This window comes from Capra hircus, chromosome 15 (assembly GCF_001704415.2).
Source record: "Capra hircus breed San Clemente chromosome 15, ASM170441v1, whole genome shotgun sequence".
Taxonomy (NCBI): domain Eukaryota; kingdom Metazoa; phylum Chordata; class Mammalia; order Artiodactyla; family Bovidae; genus Capra; species Capra hircus.
The window spans coordinates 47,649,589-47,677,079 of record NC_030822.1 but is presented as its reverse complement, the minus strand read 5'-3'; the positions used below and the strand labels follow the sequence as shown (position 1 = coordinate 47,677,079).

At 45.9% G+C, this 27,491-nt stretch overlaps 1 protein-coding gene across 4 annotated transcripts in view; it reads left to right on the top strand.

Annotated features, from left to right (window-relative positions):
- The window catches only part of SERGEF (secretion regulating guanine nucleotide exchange factor), a 255,185-nt gene that overhangs the window by 176,426 nt on the left and 51,268 nt on the right, over positions 1–27,491 (top strand). The window contains exon 11 of one of the 4 annotated variants that reach the window (XM_018059618.1): positions 15,822–16,263. The exons of 2 other annotated variants lie outside the window; for them this stretch is intronic. In XM_018059618.1, coding sequence (XP_017915107.1) covers positions 15,822–15,928 — 107 coding nt within the window. In that variant the 3' untranslated portion in view covers positions 15,929–16,263. Of the gene's footprint in view, positions 1–15,821; positions 16,264–27,491 lie in introns of those variants that run through there. One more of the 4 variants, XM_018059620.1, reaches the window with a different exon arrangement.

Sequence of the window (27,491 nt, the reverse complement as noted above, 5' to 3'; positions counted from 1 at the left end):
GGAATACAGCAAATGGTCTTAGCTTATGGAGCTCATGTTTAATGGGAAAGGGAGCTACGTTAGGCCTGACACATGATATGTACTTAAATACTAAGTGAACATATGAATGAGTGCAAAGCAGAGGGTGATAACACTTAAAAGAAAGAGTGAAGAGGGAGGAATGATTAATTTGGGAAATCCTCATGGCAGAGGGGCTTCTTGAGTGGAGGAAGGGTAAAGGGCATTCTGAGGGATCAACACGAGCAGAGGGAAGGAAGGCTTTAAAGTGTGAATTATGGTTGAGAGACAATTGGTCCACCAGCAAGACAGCAGAGGGTCAGCTAAGGCCATGTCTCTGGGGGCATTAACTTTACTATATAGACAGTGTGGCTCCATTAAGCATTATTTAGGAAGACACTCAGAAGTTGATGGTTGCAGCAGCAAACTTTTTTTCTTTTAATAATGCTTTTTTACAGAGCAAAAGAGAACTGACAGTAATGGGTACCTACTATATGTACTCTGAGCATTTTGCTTACATCATTTTATTAGGTCATCACCATGCAAGGTAGAAAGAAGACACATAAGAATTATCCCTACTTTCCAGATGGGAAAATAGAGACTCAAAGAGGTGAAGCCCTGGATTCAGGCTGACATCCACTGACTCTGAGGTCTGCATTTTCCCCCCTCACCACATGCTCCCTGCAGCGGTCAGGCTTTGGCTTAATCAACACATCAAGCAGCATCTACCAAGCCTATAGCATGCACATGGCTTCTGAAGACAGGAAAAGGCAGCAGAAACTGATAGTACTTGTCTAGAGGAGCAGAGACCAGCCTGTATCCCAGTGTGTCCTCAGAGCACTGCATCTAGAGACCATGTGCAGCGTGGGGCAGCTCAAACAGTGGCCGAGAAGTCAGGTCCAGAAGCCTGCTCTATCCTTTCTTCGACAGGAGCAAGCTTCCTGAGTCTGGGTGACACCCTGATATCTCCCTGTGAACACCCAGTCTCACAATGCTGCCCCTTAGCAGCCACAGGCCTCAGCATGCACCAGGGCCCCTAAACAACACCTACCCCACAGCCACTATCTCTGTTACTGCTCATCTCTGTGGAATTCCCCATTCCGCCTGGGTGCACCTAAGCTCTTAAATGCAGAACAGCTGTGACTCTTCCTTCCGAAGTGCTCTCTTCAGCATTCTGTTTGCCCATTTGCTCATTCATAGATTTAGTCATTCATTAAGAAGCTGCACCAAGTACTAGAAAGAGTCCTGGGCCAAGGGACCTGAGTACAGACTGGTTGCTTTCATCTTGGGCAGGTACTTTCCTTCTCTGGGTGTGTTTTTCTTCATGGATAAAATAAAAGAAATCTGTAAGGTAATCTTCAAGGTCTCTTCCACCTCTGACACTTTGGGTCTTGTTCATAAAATTCATAAATTCACACCTTTACCCTAGCATGGGGTTAGGGAATACTTCTAAGAAGACATAATGTTTGAGGTGAGTCTTCAAGGATAAGCAGGAGGAAGAGAAAGGCTTTCCAAGGAGTGGGATCAATTTGAACAATGGCTTGCAGAAGGCATGCAAACTGGGGGCGAAGAAGGGATCGGGAGGGGAACCAAGCCGTGGGAGACAAGGCTGCGGGGATGTCTGCAGGTTGAAGAGCTAGGACTTCATCCTGTATGGCAACAGGGAGCAGGAAAGGTCTTAAGGCAGAGTTGGGACTTGATCTGATCTGTTTCCAGGAGCAAATAGCTGTTCAACAAAGGAGTCTTGGAGGAATGGCAGTGGGTTTGATTTTGTGGCTTTGTAAGATATGAATTCGGTAAGTTTGTGGTTTTCAGCTTGAGGCAAGGAAGTTGCTGCTGCCCTTTGGGTTCAGAACACTGGATGTCTGATTGTTACCTGCAGCATCGTGGCGCCAGAGTCCCCATCAGACTCCTTGGCCCAGACTTGGTCCCACCCTAAACACAACTCCAGGTCCAGCCCAAGGCCAGTCCCAGCCTTTTCCTGTGGCAGCCAAGAGGCTGACTTGGTCAGGAAGCTACACAGTGTGGCCCTAGAGCAGCACACAAGCTTATACCAGTAGCCTCTTACGTGGCCTTTGTGTTTTGTGAGTTTTTGTGAGTCTGTTCGCTTTACTCAGGCAGCACCTTTTAGATAAATTCTGCATATGAAGGGAATTTACTATCATCAGTTGGGAACTGACTTGCAAAAATGTTTGGCAAATGGCATTTTATATATCAAGAAGGAAAAAAAAAACACACAAGTAAAATGATAGGGATTCTTGGATAGACACTTTTTGAAATTTAATTTTTTCAAGTGGAATGGATGACCAAAGGCTTACAGGTTTCTACTCTGGGAGGAAACTGCCTTTCTGAGTAAGGCAAGGAGAATTTTAACTGCTCTAATGTAAGAAGAGATATAGGGTCCTAGAATCACAGTCTGAAGGTGGAGGAGACTTCAGAAATGACCTCATCCCTACCGAAGAGGAAATGGAAGGCCCAAGTGAAGAAATTATCTGCCCAAAGTCACGCAGTAATTCAGAGGCTGAGCCCAGGATGCCAGCCCCCAAGTCCTGACTGCATGGCACCACCACGTCTTTGGAGACAGAGCGTCGGCAACTTTTGAGGCGAGTTCCAAGGCCCCCGCCCATGTCACGCTGACCTGGCAGCCCTGGCATCAGGAGTCCTTGGCCCGGCTCTCTGCTGGGTAGTTTCTGTGCATCCACACCCGAGGTCCCACATCCGCCGTCGCCCTCTGCAGCAGCACATCGCAGGTTTTCAGCGAATGCAGCCCAGGAATAGAAATCAGACCTCTTTCCTTTGATTTCTTAATGTTTGAGTCTCTCCTAGGGGTTGCTACATGAACTCAGCTGTGCTTAAAAAAAAAGTAAAGGTTTCAGTAATTCAGTTTTAAGGGGAAGGGAAGGGGAAATAAGGGCCTAGGAAGCCAAAACAGGAAATTATCAACTCTCAAATATTTATGGACCATATGCAGTTTTTTTCCTTTAAAAATTTTTTTACATTATTGAAGTATAGTTGATTTACAATGTTGTGTTCATTTCTGCTTTACAGCAGAGTGATTCAGTTATACATATACATACATTCTTTTTAATATTCTTTTTCATATATGCAGTTTTATACAATATGAATTTATTCTTTGTATCAACCATAAAGTAGGTACTGTTATTATACCTGTTTCAAGATAGAGAAACTAAGGCACAAAGAGGTTAAATCATTCACTCAAGGAGAAGAGTATTGTCCTGGGCGCTCTCCAGTATAAGGGTCTGGGTATCCAAAGTGGTGGATTCATAATTAGTGAGTGATATTCTCCCCAATTATTCAGCAATAAATCAATAAGAGCTGCAAAGGGAATCTCTTGTGACTGCCAGAAGGCTCTAGCCTCAGCCTGTCCCCATGAAAGCATAGCAGAGTGTTCTACTTTCTGTGATATCAGGAAACTGGGAGGGTTTATATATACACAGGATGATAAGATCAGAATCTAGCAAGGGCAGATATGTGAGCTGAAGTCAACAAAGTAACACTTAATTGGGCATAAATGTCAGAGGAGGGCTAATGGTAGACATTGGGTGTTGACTGTTTTGATGATTCCTGGTCAACTTGCAGTAGTGAAACAGAGCAGGGGGCAGACAGTCAGAGCAGCAGAAATATTGGCAGAGGGGTAAGGATGAGCTCATGGGTTGTGCTGCCTTTACGCTTTCCATTGTCAGTGGAACTGGCAGTGGAGCGCCCTGAAGACAAAAAGTGAAAGGGGTCCAGTCTGTGGGTAGGGACAAGGGTGTAGTTTTGAAATGTCTCAGGTTGCAGCATCACCTCTGTATGCCCACACTGCACGTTAACCTTGATCCACTCCAGGGAGAGCCCCCACAGTGCCTGGAAATGTTCATTCTGTAGAAGTAATGTGGGTGGAAGCCAAAGGACCCCAGAGACTATTTATCCCCAGTTCGCCTCTATGAATGAGATACCCAAGTCTTGGAGCGGGCAGTGACAGGGTTCAGCTGGGAGCTGTCAGGGAGGAGGCCCAGGCTGACTGAGAAAGCGGATCTTCCACCACTTAGTCCAGAACCCTTTGCTTCAAACAATGTGTTCTCAGAAACCGATACCATCCAAATCTAAGACTTCCCTTCCCTTGGGGAAGATTTCTCTTTAATCTGGACCTTTATAGGCTATTTAGATGCTTTTATTAATCTTCTGTTTCTTTGTGACTTTAAGTAATTTGCTTGCCCTTCAGGAGCTATAATTGCACAACTATAAAAATAAAGATAGGGACTTCCCCGGTGGTCCAGTGGCTAAGACTCTGTGCTCCCAATACAGGAGGCACAGTTTTGATTCCTGGTTGGGGAACTAGATCCCTTGAGCCACAACTAAGTGTTTTAATGCTGCAGCGAAGGTTGTGTGAGCCACAGCTAAGACCCAACACAGCCAAAATAATAAATAAATATTAAAAAAATAATAATAATCTGGTACCCCCTTCTTGCTCATAAAGCCTTCCTGGTGTTGTAAAAAGTATAAGTTTGATTAGAAAGAAAAAGTGATCATTTTGAATAAAAAGCAAGATAGAATATCATAGTTTGAGTAAATATTGTTTTATACATCTCAAGTTAATTTGATGTGATTTAGGGGGGACACTAAGTCCATGAAAGTCACTTGACTAGGCTTCAGATCAGCCCTGCCATTTTCTAGCTCTGTTCCTCTGAGTACATTACAACCTCCCTGAGCCTCCGTTTTCCTTTGTGGATAAAGAGAATGAGAATACTTAAAATGTTACAATGACAATTAAACAGGACGCTATATGTGAAGGACCTGGTTCATGACACCGACAGCACGTGAAAATTTCCACAGTTCCACATCCTGCCCAAACCAGGAGCTGGCAATTTTCACTAGTCTAGTAGGTTCTATCCAAGTAAGGATTTTGTTTCAGAGACAAGACCCCTCTGCTGGATCAACCAGAGAATCAGACCCAGTAAGAGACATACAGTTAAGAGATTTAATGCACAGAATCTGCTTACACAACAGGAGGATGGAGAGGCAAGTCTGAAACCCAGAGGGAAAATCTTCAGGAAGGGCAAGCTGTTGCTCCAGCAACAGGCAGAACTTCTGCCTCGGGGAAACCCCAGTTCTCTTCTTAGGATTGTCAACTGACTGACTCAGACCCACCCAGATTATCTAGAATAATCTCTGTTACATAAAATCAGCTAATTATAGAGGTTAATCACAACTACAATATACCTTCACATCAAGTACTTAGATTAGTATTTGATCGATTAACTGGGTACAGATTGACACATAGAACCAACCATCACAGGGTCCAACTTGTATTTTAAGAAAATCATTCTGGGCATTGGAGGAAGGCTGAGCTGAAGGTGAGAGAAGCTGGAAACAGAGAGATGAATAGAGAAACTAGCGCATTACATCAGGGGAAGGCATTTAAGTAGCGGTGGCTGAGGTAGAAAGTCAGAAGCAATTTGAAAGGCCAGGCTCAGCTTGTTGGGACTAAGTGACCTGCTACGAACAGGGTTGAGAAAAGAAGGAGAAGAATGAGCAGGATCAGGGATGGTACTGAGGTTTCTGCTGGCCAGACTGGGTGGATGTGTTGTCATTGACCGGTGAGGGATATACATAGAAAAGAGTAGGCTTAAGCAAGGTGATGGCTTTATTTATTTTTAACATAACCAAGTGTGAGATGGGCTTCTCAGGTGGCTGCCTGCCAATGCCAGAGATGCAGGTTTGATCCCTGGGTCAGAAAGATTCCCTGGAGGAGGAAATGGCAACTGATTCCAGTATTCTTACTGGAATAATTGCATGTACAGAGGAGCCCGGTGGGCTAGAGTCCATGGGGTTGCAAAGAGTCAGACACAGCTGAGTGTGCACGCATATCATACACAACTGTGAGATGCCTGTGAAACACCCAAATAGACGTTCCTGGTAGGAGATTGGCAGGAAGACGTTTAGCTCTGTGGAGAGGCCAGAGAGTTTCTGGAAAGAGAGCTTGGTGAAGCAGATCTTCATAAGTAGTTTTTGGATAATGTTTCTGCTAAGTGGCTATAGGGTATGCTGTCACGGTGCCTTTGGTAATGTTACATCAGCATGACCATTCTGTGATTATTCCTGCTGCTGCAGTGATTTAGCCCAGGGCAGAAACTGCTTTCTTGGCCAACTGTTGCAGGGGCCTACCTGGATGCCATTGTGAGAGTTAGAGCCTCAGTAGGATCCATACCTGCAAAAGCTGTCTTCTGAGGAAAATCCAGGATGGGGTCACTAATTGCTGGGCTGTGACCTGAGAGCATATAGAAAAGGCGTGATTAATGACCATGTGCCAGCTCAGTACCCCCCGCCCCAAAGCAAGGCTAGCCCCGGCAGGCTGCCTGGGAAGAAGCAAGCCCCCTTTGGCTCTTCCAACCCTAGACCTCCTCTGACAGGTCTGCAGATAATGGATGGAGGGTTGTGCACTGGGAGGTATGGGAGCAAGGGAAAGAAGAAGGAATGAACACTCACTGAGCACCTCCTTTGTGCCTTCAAAATGATGATGGTGAAAATGGTGACAGCTAACACCAAGGTTTGCCTTGGTGTAGATGGCATGTATGGTTTATTTTCTCGTATTTAATTGTCACAGCAATCATATAAGATGGATACTATCATGAAGCACATTTTACAAGATAGATGAAGTAACTTGCCCAAGTTCATACAAAGGGAGGATTTGGAAAAAAAGTTTTGATTCTCAAGGCCAGAGTTTCAGATTCTGTGCTGCCTCTGCCCGATACTGACACAGCCACTCTCCCCTCCCTGGTCCTGTCATTCAGGAGGACAAGACTACAGGGTTCTTCCTCCTACACTTCTTACAGATTTTTGTCTTCACAACTTTAAGGAGCCAGATGGGTTGGAGGAAGCACTAGGTAGGGATTAGGACACTTAGGTTGCTATCCCAACCTCTGTCTGACTTTGAACCTTAGACCTTAACTTTTCGTTAGGGTTCGTCATCTGTGAAATGGAGACGCTTACATCTGAGGGTCCGATGCAGGACTTGCTAGGGAAGTGTTTTTGTAAACTTCGACAGGTATTCCTTTGCATCTGTACCTACTGCCCTGCTATTCAGAAGGTCCTCTGCCTGTTACTGTCCCAACCCTGACTGTGCTCATCCTCTATTATGATTTATGACAGTTTTATCACTTAAAGGTCTCTGATGATCATGCCTTGAGGCAGGAGGCCACTAAAATTCTTATTTAAATAATCTCAACTCCCTGAGCCAGCTGGAGGGGGCAGGAAGGTGTAGCAGATTTAGCAGCTGCTGAAGCTATAACCAAGAGGAGTCTTCTTGTCAGTCATAGGAGTGAATCATTCAAATGGCTGCATTGCTGAGTCCTTTCCTAAGGCAAGGTGGATGGCAGTGTTGCTTTCCTCACTCACTAAGCCTAAGATGAAGCTCAGCTTCTTACTTTGAAATGTACCAGGCATAGGTATTTGAAAGAGCATGGGCTCTGGAGTCAGCACTGTCACCTACTAGCTAAGTGACCTTGAGCAAGTCCTATTGCCCAGCTGGGCCTCAGTTTCCTCATCTGTAAAATGGGAGTGAAAATACCTGCTTCACAGGGTTGTTGTACAGTTCAGATGAGATCGTGGGTGTAAGGGGCCCTGCAACTATACCACTTGGTCATTAGACTCTCAATGATTCTTGCTGCCCTGAGTCTCTGAGCTGTGGGAACCAGCACCTTGGGGAGGTTGATTTGATGGGGGGTGAAACGATCTGGTTTCCAGAGTGCAGAGGCAGAGGACTCAGGAATAGACATTGGAATCACAGTCCTATTTTTAGTTACATCCCGCCTAAGGTTTGAGAATGTGGTGTCTTCCGCATGTGTCCCTTCCTCCTTTTCAGGGTGAGCAGCGGAGGATCAGGGTGAGGAGGCCGCTGCCCAGCTTCCCCTGTCTTCAGAATCCATCTTTCTCCTCACTGGAATCTACCGTCAGCTTCAGGGAAATCCGTGCTGATCCTTGGACATGAGGGCTTCACTTTAGTCTTCAGTCTTCCAGTTTTTACTCTAGGTTCTCTCACCACCAAACCAGCCTTCACCTTAAAACTGTGGAGGAATTTCATCCATCACCCCTGCCCGTGTCCACAGTGTGGCTGATTTCATGAATTTGGGGAGCACAGCAGTACATGTTTTTCCAGCAGGGCTTGTTCTCACAATGTACAGTGCCCCACAGGGGCCCCTCCAAGCTCAGAGCTCTAGAGAGCCTCCTAGGTCTCATGTGACATAGAAGTGGAGTGCAGACCGCGGGCTACCCGTCACTTAAGAGTAATAGTAACAGCACATGTTGTTTCATGTCTTCCCTGTAGCACCTCTCTGGTGGGCAGGAATGTGGTTTAGTGGCTGAGAGCACAGGGTTTCAAATCAAAGAGACCAGGGTTCGAGTCCTAGCTCTGCAGCTTAACACTGTGACCTAAGACAGGTTAGTGAAGTCCTCTGAGTGCAGGTCACCATTTCTGTCAATGGGAGATAATAGTCCCCATCCCACAGAGCTGTGAAGACAAGTGAAAGAATACCTGCGGAGCCTCAGCACAGGCCAGGGACACAATAAGCATGTCACGCAAAGTGACTGTGGCATCGGTTTTATAGCAGAGGAAACAGCAGCCCAGGGAGGTTAACTCATGTATCTAAGATAGGCATTATCCCTATTTTATGTAAAAGGAAATGAGGCTGAGAGGTCAAGAATCTAGCCCAAGATTATATAAATGCTAAGCAGCAGAGTCTGAACCTTAAACCAGGTCTCCTGATATTTTACCAGAAGCCTCTGGAAAGCTGGAATAAATACCCCCAACTCATTTATAACTGGCCCCGTAGTGGTGGAATCCCAGCTCAACCTTCCTTCTGCTGAATCCCTCTTCCTAGACATGGACTGCTGGTGATAGATGTGTGTGGGTGCACACACATTTGTGTACAAATACATACATCTAAAATGACAGAGTAGGAAAATGTCCTGGGAGACCACGATTCCCCAGAGTGCTCTGGGGTGCAGTGTTCCGGTTAATGAATTTTCTATGAGTATTAACCCCTTGGCTTCAGTCATTGTTGAAGATGATTTTGAAATGCATTGCAGCCATCCACTTTCTGATGCTATTGATAGAAGAGGCTGTCTAGTGAGTGCAATTAAATCCTCCTTAAATGACAGAGAATCTTGGCAGGGTCTCCAGGCATCATCACAATGGCCATGGTGATGTTCAGGACTCTAATAGCAATCTGTGCATCTGTGTAGGTCTGCTACATTCACTGTATGATTTAATCATGGCAGCAGCCCTGGGTGTGTTGGGTGGGAGTGAGGGGCAGGATGGGGACAAAATTATCCCCATCTCACACGTGAGCAAACTAGGGCTCAGCGGGAAGGCTTCATCAGGGTCCATCTAGCTTGAGATTAGCAGAGCTAGAACTGAAGTGACATTTGCCAAGACAGTGCAGTAAAGCAGAAAAAAAAAACAAAACCAACAATCAGATTTTTGAGTCAGACATACCTGGGTTTAAATCTCAGTTTTGACACTTACTAATGGTATTGACCTTGAGCAAGTTACTCAATCTCTCTGGTCCCAACATTTCTCATCTGTAAAAACAGGGAGAATAATAGTGCCCTTGCTGGAATTATTTTAAGGTTATTCTAAGTGTGTAATGCATATAAAGTAGCTGGTATTGTGCCTGGTCAGAGTAGGTCCTTAGCACATTTTGTTGTTGTTTAGTCGCTAAGTCGTGTCCGACTCTTTTGCAACCCGATGAACTATAGCTTGCCAGGCTCCTCTCCCCATGGGATTCTCCAGACAGGAATACTGGAGTGGGTTGCCATTTTATTCTCCAACCTTAGCACATGGAAACATTCTGTCTCCTAGTCCAGCACTGTTTCTGTTCTACCAAGATATCCGTTGGTGTGATGTGGAAGGTCAGAGGGAATGGATTGAACTGTCTTTGAGCCCATCAAACTCTAGAAGTGCCTTTTTGGAGTAAATATATTCTCATTAGCTTTAGGAGGGTGGGTTTTTTTGTTTTATCTCTTTCTGATAACAGATGCCTTTGAGATTTTTATTCATAGGTAAACTTAAATAATTTTAATATAAGAGGTCAGATGTGACAGAGGTCACCGTCAATACAAGAGGTACTGCAAAGCAATATAGTATCATATATGGATGTTATGATAGTAAATGCTCATAGCCTGGAAATTCTTTTTGGATCATGTAGGTCTGTCTTAAAATATGCATAGAATTTGACTAGGAGAACAGGACACATTTCATATAGGGTCAAAGGTAAGAAGGTAAGACAGTGTAAGATATGCTTGACTTGACTGAAGTGGAAACTATACAGGGAGCATACACGATAAGCTTGAGGAGAAAAGCTCATATGTAGAGGCTCACATGTTACTCTCATCTTCTACCCATATACGTTGCTAATCTAAAGCCACTTCCTTAGCTGGAAGTGATCAGAGACTCTGGCTGAATAAATCTTACTGTCCTTCTTGATCTGTAGGAAGACAGTGTATATAAAGAAAGGACCCTGGGCTTGGGGTTAGGAGACTCCAGAATTGCTCTAGGTTCCATCTCTTTTCAACAGTGTGACTTGGAAGAGACATGTAACCTCCCTGGGCTTTACATCCTCATTTATAAAAAATGGGCCACTTTTGGAAAATCCTTTGAAACTATTTTTCAAGAGCCTTGAAGCTGTCCATTCACTTTTATTGATTCATATCCTGAAACTGTCTCCTAAGGACCCATCTTAAATGTGGAAAAAGTCATTATGATTAAAGATGTTGATCCTAGTGTTTCATAATCTAGTAAAATTAGAAGTTGCCTAAACATCTAGCAATTGGGATTAGATAAATTTATGGCCCATCTACTAGACTAATTTGTTGTGTTTACTAAGAATAACAACCTTGGACACATAAACAGGAAAACCAAAAGGCATATATGAAGTACTAGGAAAATCATACTCCCCGATGTAGGCAACATTCTTGATGTCCTCCGGGATTCTTCACGATCTGGCCCCAGGCATTCACACCAGTGTCCCATGCCACCACTGTTTACCATATAGGGTGACCTCACTTTGGTGACCCTAGGACATTTTCTTAACAAATGCCTTTCTCCTTTGTGTTTGCATGTCCTGACATCCCTCCTGAGATGCCCCTCTCTCCCTTGTCCAGCAGATGATCCCCTGTTCTCGTTCCAGTCCAGCTTTAGCTTTCCCCGGCTTCCTAGAAAGAATCAATTGTTCCCTCACCTCTGTTCTGGTACACTGCATAAGGGGCCTCTCACCCCTGGGTATCGTGTTAGTCTTCTGTGTCTGATTCTGTCGTCTGCCTCCATGCATAGCCTGGACATCTCTGGAGAGTCAAAACTGCCTTATGGCCAAATTCTCTGTACTTAGAAGAGGGCCTGGCGTTTAATGGGCATGCAATAGGTATTGATTATTTTTCACTTCTTACTTTTACTTTTTGTTTTTCCATGTTTTCTGCATATTTTGTAATGACCTTGCGTTATGCTCAAAATGGAAGGGGAAAAAAACCTCAGTAATCCATTCATCCATTTATTTTTAAGGAGGTGACTGGCCTAATTCAAAGATTCTCAAACCTAGTAGTGCGTCAGAATCACTAGGAAAGGTTATTAAAATGCAAATTCCCACACCCCTAGACAAGCTTCCTGAACGCAGTCTTCAGGGCAAAGACTTGGAATCAGTATTAACAAGCCACTTGGTTATTGTGATGCTTAGTCACGGGTGGGACCCCTTGACCTAAGTACCTCTAAGGTGCTTTTAGCCTAGATTCTTCCTCCTTCTTGGAGGGCCTCCTGTTCCTTGCTGCGCCTGCCACAAGCAGTGTCAGTATGAAGGCATTGTGGAGCAGCAGGCCAGGCAACAGGAATAACTGTGATGGCTGTGTTATGCGCACCTGTTCTGGGCCAACGACTGCTTTTTTTAAAAAATCTGTACAACAATGCTTTAAGATCAGTTTCACTATCTCCATTTTTATAGATGAGGGAAAGAGGAGTTAAGTGTTTGAAAGTGTTAGTCGCTCTGTCATGTCTGACTCTTTGCCACCCCATGGACTATAGCCTCCTAGCTGCTCTGTCCATGGCATTCTCCAGGCAAGAATACTGGAGTGGGTTGCTAGTCCCTTCTTCAGGTAATGAACCTGGGTCTCCTGCATTGCAGGCAGATTCTTTACCATTTGAGCCACCAGAGAAGCCCAGTGGGTTGCTATGCCCTCCTCCAGGGCGTCTTCCCAACCCAGGGATTGAACCCAGATCTCCTGCATTGCAGGTGGATTCTTTACCTTCTGAGCCACCAGGGAAGCCCAAAAATACTGGAGTGGGTAGTATATCCCTTCTCCAGGGGAAGTTCCTGACCCAGGGATTGAACTGGGGTCTCCTCCATTGCAGGCGGATTCTTTATCAGCTGAGCTACCTGGGAAGCCCAGTGTCTGGCCCAAGGTTAAATAACAAGAAGGGAGTGGAGCTCCTATTTGAATTCAGTTATTCAGACATGAAAGCCCAGGAACCAGAACCTCCCTTCCGGCCCCTTCTCTACCTCCCCTGGCAGCAGGGCCAGGTGTAGCCTGCTGTGTGTGGAGAGGAGAGGCCGGGTGCAGTGGGGTGGGCCCTGGAGCCCCTGTCCTCTGTGCAGACGTGTAGGATTAGCAGACTTGGGCAGCCATGCGCCACAGAAGCGGGGGCTCCTGCTCACCAAATGTGCTCTGACACCCACCCACCTGCCTACCGGGCGCAGTGAAGCAGCGGAATTCAATTTGCGGCAGTGACCTAAGAGGGGCTATTTTTAGTAAGAAAGTAGGTCAGGGGCTGCAGCGGTGCTGCCTGAGAAACGAGCAGCCTCCCCTCTCACCGGGAGGCTTGTTCATCTCTCACACAGCCGGTGTGGAGGTGAGGAAGGCCGACCTGGCATCCTCACATGACTGCAGTCGTCACTGTGGAGCCACTCCAGGGAAAACACACACACACACATCTAAGACAGAGGTTCTTGTCTGGCTTTGCCTAGGGTCCTGGCCCCAGGATTCCTCAGGAGGTTAGAATCCCCCCAGGGAATATGATGGGGGGTTCTTATACTGTGTTCCCACTACATACCAGCTACTGTTCTGGGTTTGATATGTATTATCACTTAATCCTTGCAAATACCACTGCAAAGTAGGTATTATTATCCCCATTTTACAGATGTAGAAACTGAGTCACAGAGAAATTGAGAATTACTGAAGATCACAGAGCTCATGTGTAGTGGATGCAGATTTTGAATCCCCATGTCAGACTTCAAAGCTGATGACCAAATGACCAGTCCATCAAATCATGCTGGAGGTGATTTTTTAAATTACCATTCTACTTCTGCCCTGTTTTATTTGGCACTTCAGAGAAAACAGCACAGAGATGTCTTTCTCTAGCTGGATTTACCTGAGTCAGACAACCTATTCCTTCCAGGACAGGAAAGGGTGTACCGACCTCTTCCCTAGAGAGGAGAAAGCACATTTCTCCATGCTGCTGCCCAATCATCGAAGCCAGCAGCTGCCAAAAACAAACCAGCCACCTGATTTCCCTGGACCTGGGATGTCTCAAAATGCTCTGTCCCACTTGCTCTGCCACATATTAACTGCAGATCTGTGGCAAATTGCAGGGCGCTCATTGGCGATGCACAGGCAGACGCGAGCTTGTTAACAGAATGCAGTAATTGACACATCGTGATTCATTATGCACAGCACGGAGGATTCGAGCAGAAGCCCACTTTGTGGCCAGCCGCCGCGGGCACCACGAGCCTTGAGAATCTGTTCCTGGCTCTGCTCTGGCTCTCCAGCTGGAGAGCACGGTACCTTCAGGGCCAGAAGCAGTCGGAGGCTCCCACCTTATCCTGCTCCCTCCCTCCAAGCAAGTGGTGAGGATGTTTCCTCTGCCCCAGGCTGCATCATCTCAGAGGAGGGGGGTCGTTTGTTCATTCATTCATTCAACATGTAGTTTTGAAAATGCGCCAGGCGTGTCACAGAGAATAAGACCGACGGTTCCTGCCCTCACGCACTTGCAGTCCCTCTCTGGGCTTTCTTCTGCTTGTCATCAAATCAGTAGGAAAGAGAGAGATGGATTGCTCAATCTCTTCTAGCTCTAAGATTTCAGAATCTGTGATCCTGGATTATAAACATTTATTATTGAATCCTAGTGTCAATCTTACTCATTCGTATACAATGCCAAAGGGGGAAAAATGAAAATCTAGAATTTCAGAATCAGAAATTGGATCAGAATCAGAAATGAGAACCATGGACACAAGCTAGTTCAATTTCTTCACTTACAGATGAGAAAAATGTGAGAGAGAGAAAAGAGTGGGACTTGGCCCAGTGGCAGAGCAGGCTGGGGAGGCCAGTGCCCGGTGAAGCCAAACCTCACCTCCAGCCTGTCCAAGGCTGCCTCCTCTCTCAGCACTGCTGATGAGCCCCTCCTCAGAACCCTTTCTACATCCAGCTCCTTGAATGCTGAGCTCTCCTGAGTCTTTCCTTCCTACTTCTCTGACCCCTGCTTCTGGGCTCTCTTACCAGCCTTGGAGCCTTCAGCCTGCAAGTGGACGAGGAAAGATCAGCTCTGCCTCGGAGGTGGTTAATCTGGTAGGCGAGCCTTAGAAGGTGAATAGGATTGGAATTCCTTTCACCAAGACCTCCAGGGAGATGGCCAAGAAGGAGAGGAAGAAGAGCAGGTAGAGTTTGCTGCGAGTTCTCAAATAGGCAGATAACGGCAAACGACAGTGAACCAGAAAGGAGAGGGGAGCTGATGGAGGTGGCTGGTGAACAGCTCGCTGGAGCCCCACGGAGGGGCCAGCCTTACCTCATGCTGCAGAACCCCTCTGTATCTCTGCCCTTTGCCTGACTCCTCCATTTAGCCCCATGGAAAGAACCTCAAGCTGGGATGAAGAGAAGATCTTTCTGATGATCTAGTAAGGCAGGGGGATTGAGTTCAGTGCAGAGAAGTCAGCACCGGGAGGCTCAACACTTTTTCAGTGACCAGGGACATCACTCTGGGTAGAGGAAGATGCTGTGAGTAGATAAGGCTTTAGCCAGCAAAATAACTTGATTAATTAATAAAGTTTTCTGTCCTACCATGCTCCTCCCCTAGGATGGAGGTGGTCAGAGGTAGGAGGTAGGTCAGATGTAGGTCAGAGGCAATCGGAGGGTGAGAATATTGTTAATTATGAAAACCTGCATCCATTTTGTATATCTTTGTACAACTTTAGTCTCCTAAATTGATCTGTGTTATTTTCCATACTGTACTTTTGTAGAATATAGTTTTCCAGTAGGCACATAAGTCATCCTTAAAGCAGTACTTACTCCATGTCCATAAAATATGTCATATGTGCACTTAAAAAATGCATCTGTCACACTCAAAAATAAATCATTCTGAAGTTTTGAAAAATGATTTTCAAGTCATCTGACTTTTTCAAGTGAGCTGGAAACGTGAGTCTGAAGCATTGACTCTTGTGTGTCCTTGGGCTGGTCACTTTCCCCTTCTGTCCCTCAGCTCTCAAACCTGAATGAAGGGGATGGATTAGTGTAGTTTTACACATCTGGCCTGTGAACTGGTGCTATTGACTCACTTAGGATAATTGTTACATATACGGATTACTGGGGCCAGTTGCCCATGTATAGAACTGGGAATTGAGTACTTGGAAATTTTTACTTCTAGCAATCCTCCAGGTGATGCCAGGTCATGCAGCCAGGTTTGAAATAGTTATCTTCCAAGAACCCCACTGGTTCTGTTTTAGAATCCTCTGCCTTCTCTTTCTTGCCCAGTTTTCCTGATTTTCTCCTATCTTTTTTTCTTTCCCTAGAGAGCTCCCCTCATGAGACCGTGAACCTCTCAGGAGCAGGGGCCACATCTTGCCCACCTCTGTATCCCTGGAGTTCAGCACAGTTCCTGGCACACGGAATGTGCTGAGTGAGCAGAAGAAGGAAATGACCGAGTTTTCATGGCTTCGCTACCATTTGTGCACATCCAAGTAGTTTTCATAATTTTTCCTATAAGACTCAGTCATATACATCTTCTGATTTGATAAGAACAGAGATTTCAGAAACTCACAAAAATGGATGTGAATCTTAGTTCCACCACTTACTGTATAGTAATTTATTCCAAGTCATGTAATCTCTTTAAACTCCAGATTCCTTGATTGTACAATAAGAATAATGGCACCTGTTGCTACAGATAATTGTAATGATTAACTTACTATTAATACATGAGAATATACATGTGAAAGTGCTTGACATTCTCAAATACTTCAGTTGCTTTCTTCCTTTACATGGTAAGTGATAGGAAAAGGAGGGAAAGAGACTCAGAAGAGTGGATCGTCCCCAAGCCAGCCACTAGGGATGAAATAAGGCCCTTCGTCATTCCCTGGCTTCCCAGGACCCTGAGACTCTGACTGAAGCCCAGGCAGCTTGGTTGCCCCCTACTTGCTCTGTCCCGAGCACACCAGTATTTGGACTTAGACTCTCCTGACTCCAAATGCAGTGTATTCTCTCTATTACTCTGCTACAGGAAGGTAGGAAAAGAGGTAGCAAAAGAAATTCAAGGAATGGTTATAGGTTTGGGTCCCTCATGTAGGCCCAATGTCTGGGGCTTGCAGTGGGAAACCCAAGTTTATTTAGAGAGGAGAATTTCCAGGGTCAAAGATCTTTGGGTTGGTTTTGTTAGCACGTCAGCTCCCCTCTCTGCAGACTCTGTGTTGGAACTGCCACAGCATGCTGGTTCCTATTAAAATCTTTTTCAAACTAGGTCTAGCTGTTTCAGCCCTGGAAGGAAAGCTGGATTATTCTCTGAGAAAAATGGTCAGTGGTTATCCCTCCCCGCAATACTTTCAACATCACAATAGCAGCAACAGCCATCCTTTCCCAAGTGCCTCCTGTGCTGAGTCTTCCTGACATCACTATGAGTAGGTGTTATTAGCTCCATTTTGTAGGGGAGCAGGTTGTCATTAAGAGTGTAGACTTCAGAGTTAGACCAAGGTTCAGATTCTGGCCCCACCATGTTTTAGCCAACCCTCTCTGAGTCTCAGTTTCTTCATCAGCAAATAGGGTTAGTAATGTATACATTATAGTTGTTGTTCAGTCGCTCAGTATTGAACCTTATAGTGTCAATACTATTAATATGAGGACTGTGTGAATATCACCTACTGATACTTGACATAGTGCCTAACACATAGTAAGGAAATCCTCCATCAGTGTTGTCGTCTTTCAGTCATTCAGTTGCATCTGACTCTGCCACCCCATGGCCTGTAGCACGCCTGCAGACTTCCCTGTCCTTCACCATCTCCTGGAGCTTGCTCAGACTCATGCCCATCAAGTTGGTGATGCCATCCAACAATCTCATCCTCTGTCGCCCCCTTCTCCTCCTGCCCTCAATCTTTCCCAGCATCAGGGTCTTTTCCAGTGACCCTGGAAAAGGGTCTCTTTGCATCAGGTGGCCAAAGGATTGGCGCTTCAGCTTCAGCATCAATCCTTCCAATGAATATTCAGGGTGGAATTCCTTTAGGACTGACTGGTTTGATCTCCTTACAGTCCAAGGGACTCTCAAGAGTCTTCTCCAGTACCACAGTTTGAAAGCATCAATTCTTCAGCGCTCAGCCTTCTTTATGGCCTAACTCTCACATCCATACATGACTACTGGAAAAACCATATTTTTGACTATGTGGACTTTTGTCAGCAAAGTGGTATCTCTGCTTTTTAATATGCTGTCTAGGTTTGTCATAGCTTTCCTTCCAAGGAGCAAGCATCTTTTAATTTCATGGCTGCAGTCACCATCTGCAGTGATTTTGGAGCCCATCAGTGTATGGTGATGACCCATTATAATGAAGGTGACAGCGGTATGGTCTCTTGATCTGTAGAAGGTTGGCCATCGTAGTAGATTCTAGAGGGAGGAGGAGAGATGGTAAAACCCCCAGAAGTTCCTAAGATAAACTCAGGAGAACTTCAGAAATGGTGTTGGAAGGAACCTGGTATGATTGGTTGGAATAAAATCAGAGAAGAGCTGTATTTTATTCATTCAGTGTGTTTTTATCAACTACTTACTCTGTGTCGGGCCTTGTGCTGAAACCTGGAGATGCAATGGTGATAAAACAGATGTGATTTCTGCCTTCAAGGAGCTTGCAGTCTCATGGGGGAATCAAACACTATTAAAATACTTACACTAGGATAATTATTAAAATAATTATAAAATTGCAATCTAGGATAAATGCTATGAGATAAAGGGACAGGTTGCCAAGAGAACATATAACAGGGGTCCTGACCTACTTCAGGTGATCAGGGATAGTTTCACTGGGAAAGTAACATCTGAGCTGAGAGTTGAAGGATCGTTTGTTTATTAGGTGAGGGAGTGAATAAAGTGAGGGAAGGCTTCCTAAGCATATGGACCAATATGGCCCCTAAGGTGACAGGCAGCTTAGTGCTTTCAGAGAACTGAGGAAATCAGTGGGACCTGAGTATAGAGAATGGGGAAGAGTGTGAGGCTGGAGAGACAGCTCAGGCCCTCGCTGATCTGTCTTTTTTTTTTTCCTTCTCTAAGAGCTTGGAGGCCATTGAAGGATTTGAAGCAGAGGCTAATGTATGTGTGTGTTGCACACATAGGGAGCAATATGAACAATTGGTATTTATAAGAGATCTTTTGGTAGTGGTCTTGAGAATGGGTGGGAGGTTACAAGAATACCTGTGGGGAAACCAGGATGCTTTGCGTTAGTCCCAGAAAGAAAGAATGCTGGATTGGGCTGAGTGGTGAGATCAGAGGAGAAGGGCTTTGAGATGTTTAGGAAGTAAAATTGGCAGGACTTCATGATGGACCAATGAAGAAAGAGAAAGTATGTAGGACAGCTCCCAGGTTTCTGTAGAGACAAATGGATTATGGCCCTGCCATTCTAATCTGAAACAAACAAACAAAAACAGGCAGAAAAAAAAAAAAAAAAAAACACCTAGATTTGGGTAGAAAGATCTTGATCTGATTTTGAATGCACTACATTTGAGGTGCCTTTTAGATATCCAACTGTAGAGGATCCAGGCTGAGGGCTAGGCTGCCAATCGTAGGACACACTGACCTTGGAACATTTTGGGTGCTCTGGCCCAGATCCAGCCTCTTTAGTGCTCAGGCTTGTTTAGTCCAGTTGGTCTGAGGACTCGTGAATCTGCTTCTCACCCTTCATAGTTCTGGTTCCTTAACTGACTTAAAAGGGGTGTTATGAGAGAATTCAGCCTAAGGGAGGGGTATGAACAATCTAGGGAGAGAGTCAGCATCCCGAGGGGAAAGGATTTAGGCAATGATGCATGTTATCATAGGTGTTTTTCCTCCAAATTTGTGGTTGAGATGTGTTTATTTCCGTATTCATTTATTAATTATAATATTTCCTATGAATATATATCTTTAATATGGCAAGCATGATGCCAAGTCAGAAAGGACCCCTGGTTCTTTGGGAAATGTCATCTCCAGAAACGTCCTGGCATTTCTGTTCTTGTGACCAGAAAGAAACCACACAGGATACTGTCCTTTCTCTGAACACTGAAGCTCCAGGATGCTGCCTGCGGACTTTCATCAAGGGGACACGTCCTTGACTTCAGAGAGCTGGTTTGTCAGAGGGGCTCCCTCTGCAGCTAAGAATCCCCGCCCCCCTCCGTCTGTCTCTGGGCCTCTCCTCTCTCGCAGAGGCTTCCTAGATAGGATCTGCATCAATGCCAGTTCTTCACTGTAAAAGGGGCACAGCTGGACAGCCTGAGCTCCACCTCCCACGCCTAAGTCTGGGCCATGTGTTCTGGTTTGTCGTCCAAGAGCATCCCTTTGTGTCCAGGTGAGGGTGAGAGACGTGGCAGCACCGGCTCTGCGTCCTAGTCTGAAATGGCCGAGGAAGTGGGGCTGGCGGGCAGTAGGGGGAGAGCGGAGGAGTGACTCACCCAGCCCTGGCACCATGTGATAGGATCTGTGAATACCCATGTGCTCTAAGAACATTTGCCTTGTGAAAATCTAAACTCACAAGCCACATGAATTCAGGACAGTGATTACCATCCTGAAAGGGAGCATAGTGTCCTTGCAGAAATCCTCTAGTATATTTAACATGCAGTACAGTGAGGGAGCCCAGATAGCGCTAGTGGTAAGGAATCCGCCTGCCAATGCAGGAGACACAAGAAACGCAGATTGGATCCAGAAGATCCCCTGGAGAAGGGAATGACAACCCACTCCAATGTTCTTGCCTGGAAAATCCCATGGACAGAAGAGCCTGGCGGGCCACAGTCCATGGGACCTCAGAGAGTTGGATGCAACTGAGCTCACATTCAGAGTGAGGGAGGAGAAAAACTATGCCGTTTAGGCACTCAGGAGAAGTTGACACAACTGCAGTGGATGGTGAGCCCATGTTTGGGGAGATCTTGCTGCAGAGAATGGCCATGTGTCCGGTGGGGCTGAGCCACTCCTTCCCGGGCTGGGATGGTAGACTGAGAATTCCATCTCTAAGATTCCCTGAGTCTTGGCTTTGCCTTGCATCTTGAAAAGTAAGTCTGCCTTGGGCAAGTCTGCCAAGTGGAAGTGTCCTTGAAGTCAGAAGTTGTTCAGTTGCCAGGTCATGTCTGGCTCTTTGCGACCCCATGAACTGTAGCACACTAGGCTTCCCTGTCCTTCACTATCTCCCAGAGTTTGCTCAAACTCATGTCCATCGAGTCGGTGATGTCATCCAACCATCTCATCCTCTCTCGCCCCCTTCTTCTCCTGTTCTCAATCTCTCCCACCATCAGAGTCTTTTCCAATGAGTCAGCTCTTTGCATCAGGTGGCCAAAGGGTTGGTGCTTCAGCTTTAGCATCAATCCTTCCAATGGATATTCAGGGTTGAATTCCTTTAGAAATGACTGGTTGGATCTCCTTGCAGTCCAAGGGACATTCAAAAGTCTTCTCCAGTGCAACAATTCAAAAGCATCAATTCTTCAGTGCTCAGCCTTCTTTATGGTCCAACTCTCACATCCATACATGACTACTGGAAAAACCATAGCTATAACTGTATGGACCTTTGTCAGTAAATTGATGTCTCTGCTTTTTAATATGGTGTCTAGATTTGTCATAGCTTTCCTTTCGAGGAGCAAGGATCTTTTAATTTCATGGCTGCAGTCACTGTTTGCAGTGATTTGGGAGCCCAAGAAAATAAAGTCTGTCACTGTTTCCACTTTTTCCTCATCTATTTGCCATGAAGTGATGGGACCGGATGCCATGATCTTCGTTTTTTGAATGTTGAGTTTTAAGCCAGTTTTTTTTTTTTTCACACTCCTCTTTCACCTTCATCAAAAGCCTCTTTAGTTCTTCTTTACTTTCTCCCATTACAGTAGTATCATCTGCATATCTGAGGTCATAGATGTTCCTCCAAGTAATCTTGATTTCAGCTTGTGATTCATCCAGCCCAGCATTTCGCACAATATACTCTGCATATTAATTAAATAAGCAGGGTGACAATATACAGCCTTGATGTACTCCTTTCCCAATTTTGAACAAGTCTGTTGTTCCATGTCCCATTCTAGCTGTTGCTTCTTGACCTGCATACAGGTTTCTCAGGAGCAAGTAAGGTGGTCTGGTATTCCCATCTCTTTAAGACTTTTCCACAGTTTGTTGTTATCCACACGAAAGCTTTAGCATAGCCAGTGAAGCAGAAGTATATGTTGTTTTGGAATATCCTTGTTTTTTCTATGATCAATGAATGTTGGCAATTTGATCTCTGGTTCCTCTGCCTTTTCTAAATCCAGCTTGTACATCTGGAAGTTCTTAGTTCACTGTTAAAGCCTAGCTTGAAGGATTTTGAGCATTACCTTACTAGCATGTGAAATGAGTGCAATTGCAGGGTAGTTTGAACATTCTTTGGCATTGCCTTTCTCCTGACCTTTTCCAATCAGGAGGACCACAGCTCAATCCCAGCTCTACGTCTCCTAACTGTGTGACTTGGGCGGGCCACTGTCTGAACCTCCTCCTGGTCTGTAAAACCAGGTCCGTAATACTTTGCAGAGTTTTGTGTGTATGAGGGTCAATTGAGTTAAGCCTAGCAGCCAGCACCCCAGGATATAAAACAGGGAGAAGCTTTGAGGAGCTCCCGCTCAGCTGCTCTGCATCGGCCGTCAACTGCGGTGTGTGCGCATGGCCTGGGTCTGCACGCTCTGCTCAGACAGAACATTCGTTGCTCCCCAGAGCACAAAAGCAGGGCATATGTCAGCTCACTGGCAGCCTGCGGTGGCCCGGAACACACTGTCCTGTTTCTGCCCGGGGAGACATGGGCTCAACAAACAGTTAGCCCACCTGGCCTAAGTTTCCCCGGAAAGCTCGGTCCTCATTACAGAGAAATCCTTTCGGGTTCTGAGGGTAGCGTGTTGCTGCAATCTGACCCCTGTAAGAATTCTGGCTATGTCCCCTTCTCATGCCAGCTCTCTCCTAAAGCCAGTTTTATGAGGAGTTATTTTCTGACATGTTGGATAAAATCTCAGTGCGTGTTTCTGATGGTGTCTTAGGAGGATCCCACTGTTTTTATTTTCCAGGGGAGCATTGGCAAAATATGGACTAGCCTTTGGATAGAGCTAGCAAAGTCACTGTCAGCTCAAGGCCATTTGCTGCCTGCAAGATCCTTGGTGCCCTCGGCATGACTCTGGCTTCATCTGTCAGCATCTAATGCATGTGAATCACGCCAGCCCGAAGATACTTGTCCTGGTTCAGGGTGCCCATCCCAGTCATCACAGTTTCCATCTGCACACACACAATGCAGATTTGTATTAATTGGTGATTTTCCCCTCTAGCATCCCTGCAGACTCTGTAGGGTCGAGTTCTTGGCCCCTTTATTCAGATTAAGAGAACATGGATCTTACAAGGGGCACTGATTTGTCTGATGCATGCAGCTAATAATTGCGTGCTAAGTCACTTCAGTCATGTCTGGCTCTTTGTGACCCCATGGACTGTAGCATGCCAGGCTCCTTTGTTTATGGGATTCTTTAGGCAAGAATACTGGAGTGGGTTGCCATGCCCTCCTCCAGGGGATCTTCCCGACCCAGGGATCAAACCCCCATCTCTTATGTCTCCTGTGTTGGCAGGCAGGTTCTTTTCCACTAACGTGCCACCTGGGAAGAGTTCTTGGCCTCTTTATTCAGATTAAGAGAACATAGATCTTACAAGGTGCACTGATTTGTCTGATGTCATGCAGCTAATGATTGGCAGAGCAGTCTTTCAAACCATGGCCTTGTAGGCGGCAGCCTGACAGAGTGAGAACATTGTCCAGCATTTGCACCTCTCACCTGTGACCTTCCGGAGCTGTGTGACCTCACCCATACTAGTCATTAGTATTATAGATGGTTATTGATACTGGTGATAACAGTGAAGTTTCCAAAGCATCTGGCATAGTGGTAGGTTCTCTAAACCGTATCTCACTGCATTCTCACACTAGACATGAGAGATGGGTTTTGTTACTATCTGTTTCACAGATAGTTCAGTTCAGTTCAGTTCAGTTGCTCAGTCATGTCTGACTCTTTGTGATCCCATGAATTGCAGCACGCCAGGCCTCCCTGTCCATCACCATCTCCCGGAGTTCACTCAGACTCACGTCCATTGAGTCCATGATGCCATCCAGCCATCTCATCCTCGGTCGTCCCCTACTCCTCCTGCCCGCAATCCCTTCCAACATCAGAGTCTTTTCCAATGAGTCAACTCGTCACATGAGGTGGCCAAAGTACTGGAGCTTCAGCTTTAGCATCATTCCTTCCAAAGAAATCCCAGGGTTGATCTCCTTCAGAATGGACCGGTTGGATCTCCTTGTAGTCCAAGGGACTTTCAAGAGTCTTCTCCAACATCACAGTTCAAACGCATCAATTCTTCGGCACTCAGCCTTCTTCACAGTCCAACTCTCACATCCATACATGACCACAGGAAAAACCATAGTCTTGACTAGACGGACCTTAGTCGGCAAAGTAATGTCTCTGCTTTTGAATATACTGTCTAGGTTGGTCATAACTTTTCTTCCAAGGAGTAAGCGTCTTTTAATTTCATGGCTGCAGTCACCATCTGCAGTGGTTTCACAGATAAGCATCCTGAAATTCAGAGAGCTAGAGTATCTTTTCTGAGCCTCAGTTTCTGTATAAAATAAGGATATGAATACCCCCCTGGAAGGGTGATTACAGGGACTGAATGAATGTGCATAAACTTCATGTGTGTGTGTTAGTTGCTCAGTCGTGTCCGATTCTTTGCAACCCCGTGGACACTAGTTGCCAGGCTCCTCTGTTCATGGGATTCTCCAGGCAAAAATACTGGAGTGGGTTGCCATTCTCTTCTCCAGAGGATCTTTCTGACCCAGGGATTGAACCCAGGTCTCCTGAATTGCAGGCAGATTCTTTACCAACTGAGCCACCAGGAACTCAGAGCACAGGGCTATGATGGCTGAGGCACTCAGTTAATGCTTCCTTCCTTTTTCTAGCTCCTCCTCTGACTCCTAATCCAAGTCTTTCCGTTGCAGCCCCTTTAACCCATTTGGAAGCTGAGGTCATGCTGGAGTCCTTCCATAACTTTCTTTCTCACTATCCCCGCACCCCTCAGAGGGTCACTTCAAGTCTCTGACCTGAGCTTTCTGGCAGGTACCGCCTCTTTAGTCTTCTGCCAGTTCAGGAAACACCATCCTCTCCTGGCATGACGCTACACACCCCTGACATTTGCCCCACGGCTGTGTTCTGGAACGCTAAAGCCTGCCCTGGCCTCTCCAGCTGGGGCTCTCCCCTTTCCCAACTTTCTCTAAGGCAAATAGAGGTTGTTTTTCTTATTTTGGCATCTTGCCTGAGTCCCTCATGTTATTATGTTGTGTTTCATGAGGGCCCGCATATGGAAGTGACCTGAAACCAGGTCTCCTGACTTCCAGCATCATGTTCTACAGCTTATTATTTAAAGTTTAAGAGGCATACACAATAGGTCATGGGGAGAATACAGGAGCCCCATCTTTGGAGATCCTGAGAAATGTATTTATTGGGCTCTCAGTAAATTTATTTATTTAGCACCTGCTCTCAGCCAAGCCCTAGGTGTGGCCATAAAGGAGGCAGGCAGGTCTGTCCTTCAAGAAGCTTTCATGGAACTCACATTCTAGGGTGAGAGGTGGAGAATAAAAACATAAAGTCCAGGTTCAATGCATGAGACAGGGTGCTCAGGGCTGGGGCACTGGGATGACCCTGAGGGATGGGATGGGGAGGGAGGTGGGAGGGGGGTTCAGGATGGGGAATACATGTACACCCATGGCTAGTTCATGTCAATGTGTGGCAAAAACCACTACAATGTTGTAAAGTAATTAGCCTCCAATTAAAATAATTAATTAAAAAAAACATAAAGTCAATTGGTAAGAGAATTTTAGATTTTAAGTGCCATGAAATAAATTGACTGTGGAATAGAGAGTATCTGCAAAGTGCGTTGTGCACTTTGGATGGACAGAGTGGCCAGGGAAGGACTCCTTGAGAAGGTCCCATTTTGAGCTGTGATCTTCAAGGAAAAGCTGGAGCATCCCAGGCTGAGGGAGCAGTGAGAACAAAGACCTGGAGGCGGAAGGGGCTTGGCCATTCGGGGAGTGAAATGCAGATCTGGACAGCTAGGGGCACAGGGCAGCAGAGGGACAAGGCTGAAGCTCAGAGAGCAGGAGCTGGAAGATAGTGGGTTTCAGAGGCCATGGAGAGACGGCATGTCTAGGATCAGCAGGGAGCCACCGAAGGGCTTTCAGCAGAGGAGTGATGTGACCTGAAGGAAAGCTGAGGCAGCCAAATGGAGAATGGATTGTAAAACGTGAACAGTGAAGCAATACCAGTTAGCCGCTATTAGAATAGCCCAGGAGAGCTGACCGTGGCCTGGCCTGGGTTATTGCAGTGGAGACAAATGACCTGAATTTGTGATTATGTTGAGGTTAGGACAGCAGGGCTCAGTAAAAGAATTAGATGAAATAATCCATTCTGCTCCATCTATTCAGTACCCCATTAGTGTAAACCCAGATGATACCTAGCTTCAGTTCTAAACTGGGAGTTGTGGGGGATGGCACACGCCTGGCAGTAGGTAGACTGGAAGGGCTGCAGACCTGACTGCCAGGATGTGTCTCTGCAAGTCTGAGAGACCGCAGATAGAGAGAGGCTGGTCCTTGCATCTCTGAAAGGCAGCTCGGAGGAGTGACACGGGGAGATTTTCAAAGAATCGGTTCATTCAGCAGTCCTATAGCAAGGGCCTTATCTGTGGCTGGTGTTCTGTCCCTGGTGAGTGAGATAGGCTCTGCTCTTTAGCACTTCCCTTCTCTTGGGGGAGGTAGAAATGTAAATAGATACATCTCAGTGGGTAAGGATAATGACAAAGGGATAAACAAGAGGATGTGGAAATATGAAGGACAGGACTCTTCATAGAGGAAGTAAAGGAAGGCCTCACAGAGAAATCAGACATCAAAAGGAGCTAGGAGTACATTCCAGAAAAGGGAATTGTATGTGCAAAGGCCAGACTCCTGAAAGAGAGGGCTACATCCAAGAAGCAGAAAACAGCTGAGTGTGGCGGGGGTTTAGGGGGGATGGGGAGGCTTATGGACTGCTATGAAAGGTTGTTGACTGCACTGCAAAGTGCCTTGTGCGCCATGGTGAGTATATTGGACTTAATCCTTTATGCATCCAGGAACCATTGGAGGTCTTAAAACCAGGGTCTAGATAATGCAAAGCAAATAGCTGCCCCACAGACTGCCAATCAATCAAATCCTCATTTCCTACTGCGTCTGGATGCAGCCTCAGAAACATTCTTAACACAGCACTCTAGGTGGTCACTTCCAGTCAGCCAGAATTGGCAGGGGATGAGGCTTATTTGCCATTCTCGAAAGAAGATGAATCTGTGGATGAGTTTAAAGAGAGAAGTGTTCTAGGACCAAAAACTATCTTTTACAGTTACTTCATCAGCCACAAGTACAAATTGCCTTCATTGTGCAAGACCTGGAGGACAGTCAGAGAGAACCCAGCGTCCCTGCTGTTCATAGGAGAATGGCTGTTGGACTGATGGGAGAAATAACCATCTAGCCTGTAGGAACATATTTCTGAGTATGGCCATGGTTGTATGAACGGCAAGGAGGCAGTGCTGAGCAGAAAGTACCAGATTTCCAAGGAATTCTGCTTCACCAATCCCTAAATGGATGCCTTTGATCTATAGGGAAGTACAGTGTTTTAGTAAATGTAAGTAAGGCTTCCTTGTCCAACTGACATTGATCCTTTTCGCCAGGAAGTTCTTTTGAAAATGTCATGTAGCTCCTTTGAAGAAGGCAGGATATCCTGGGCTGAGAAACCAGGAAGTAACCGTTCATCTGAGAGTTCAGTGGTGGCTGGGATTGTCTCTGCCAGTTCCATATCCCTGACACCCAGCATGGGACCTGGCACACAGTGTGTACTCAGTGGTGTGTGTTGAGTAAATTAACTAGGAAAAGAAAATAACCAGCCAACCAAACATCCAACCTGGGTTCTAATCCCAGCTCTTGAAT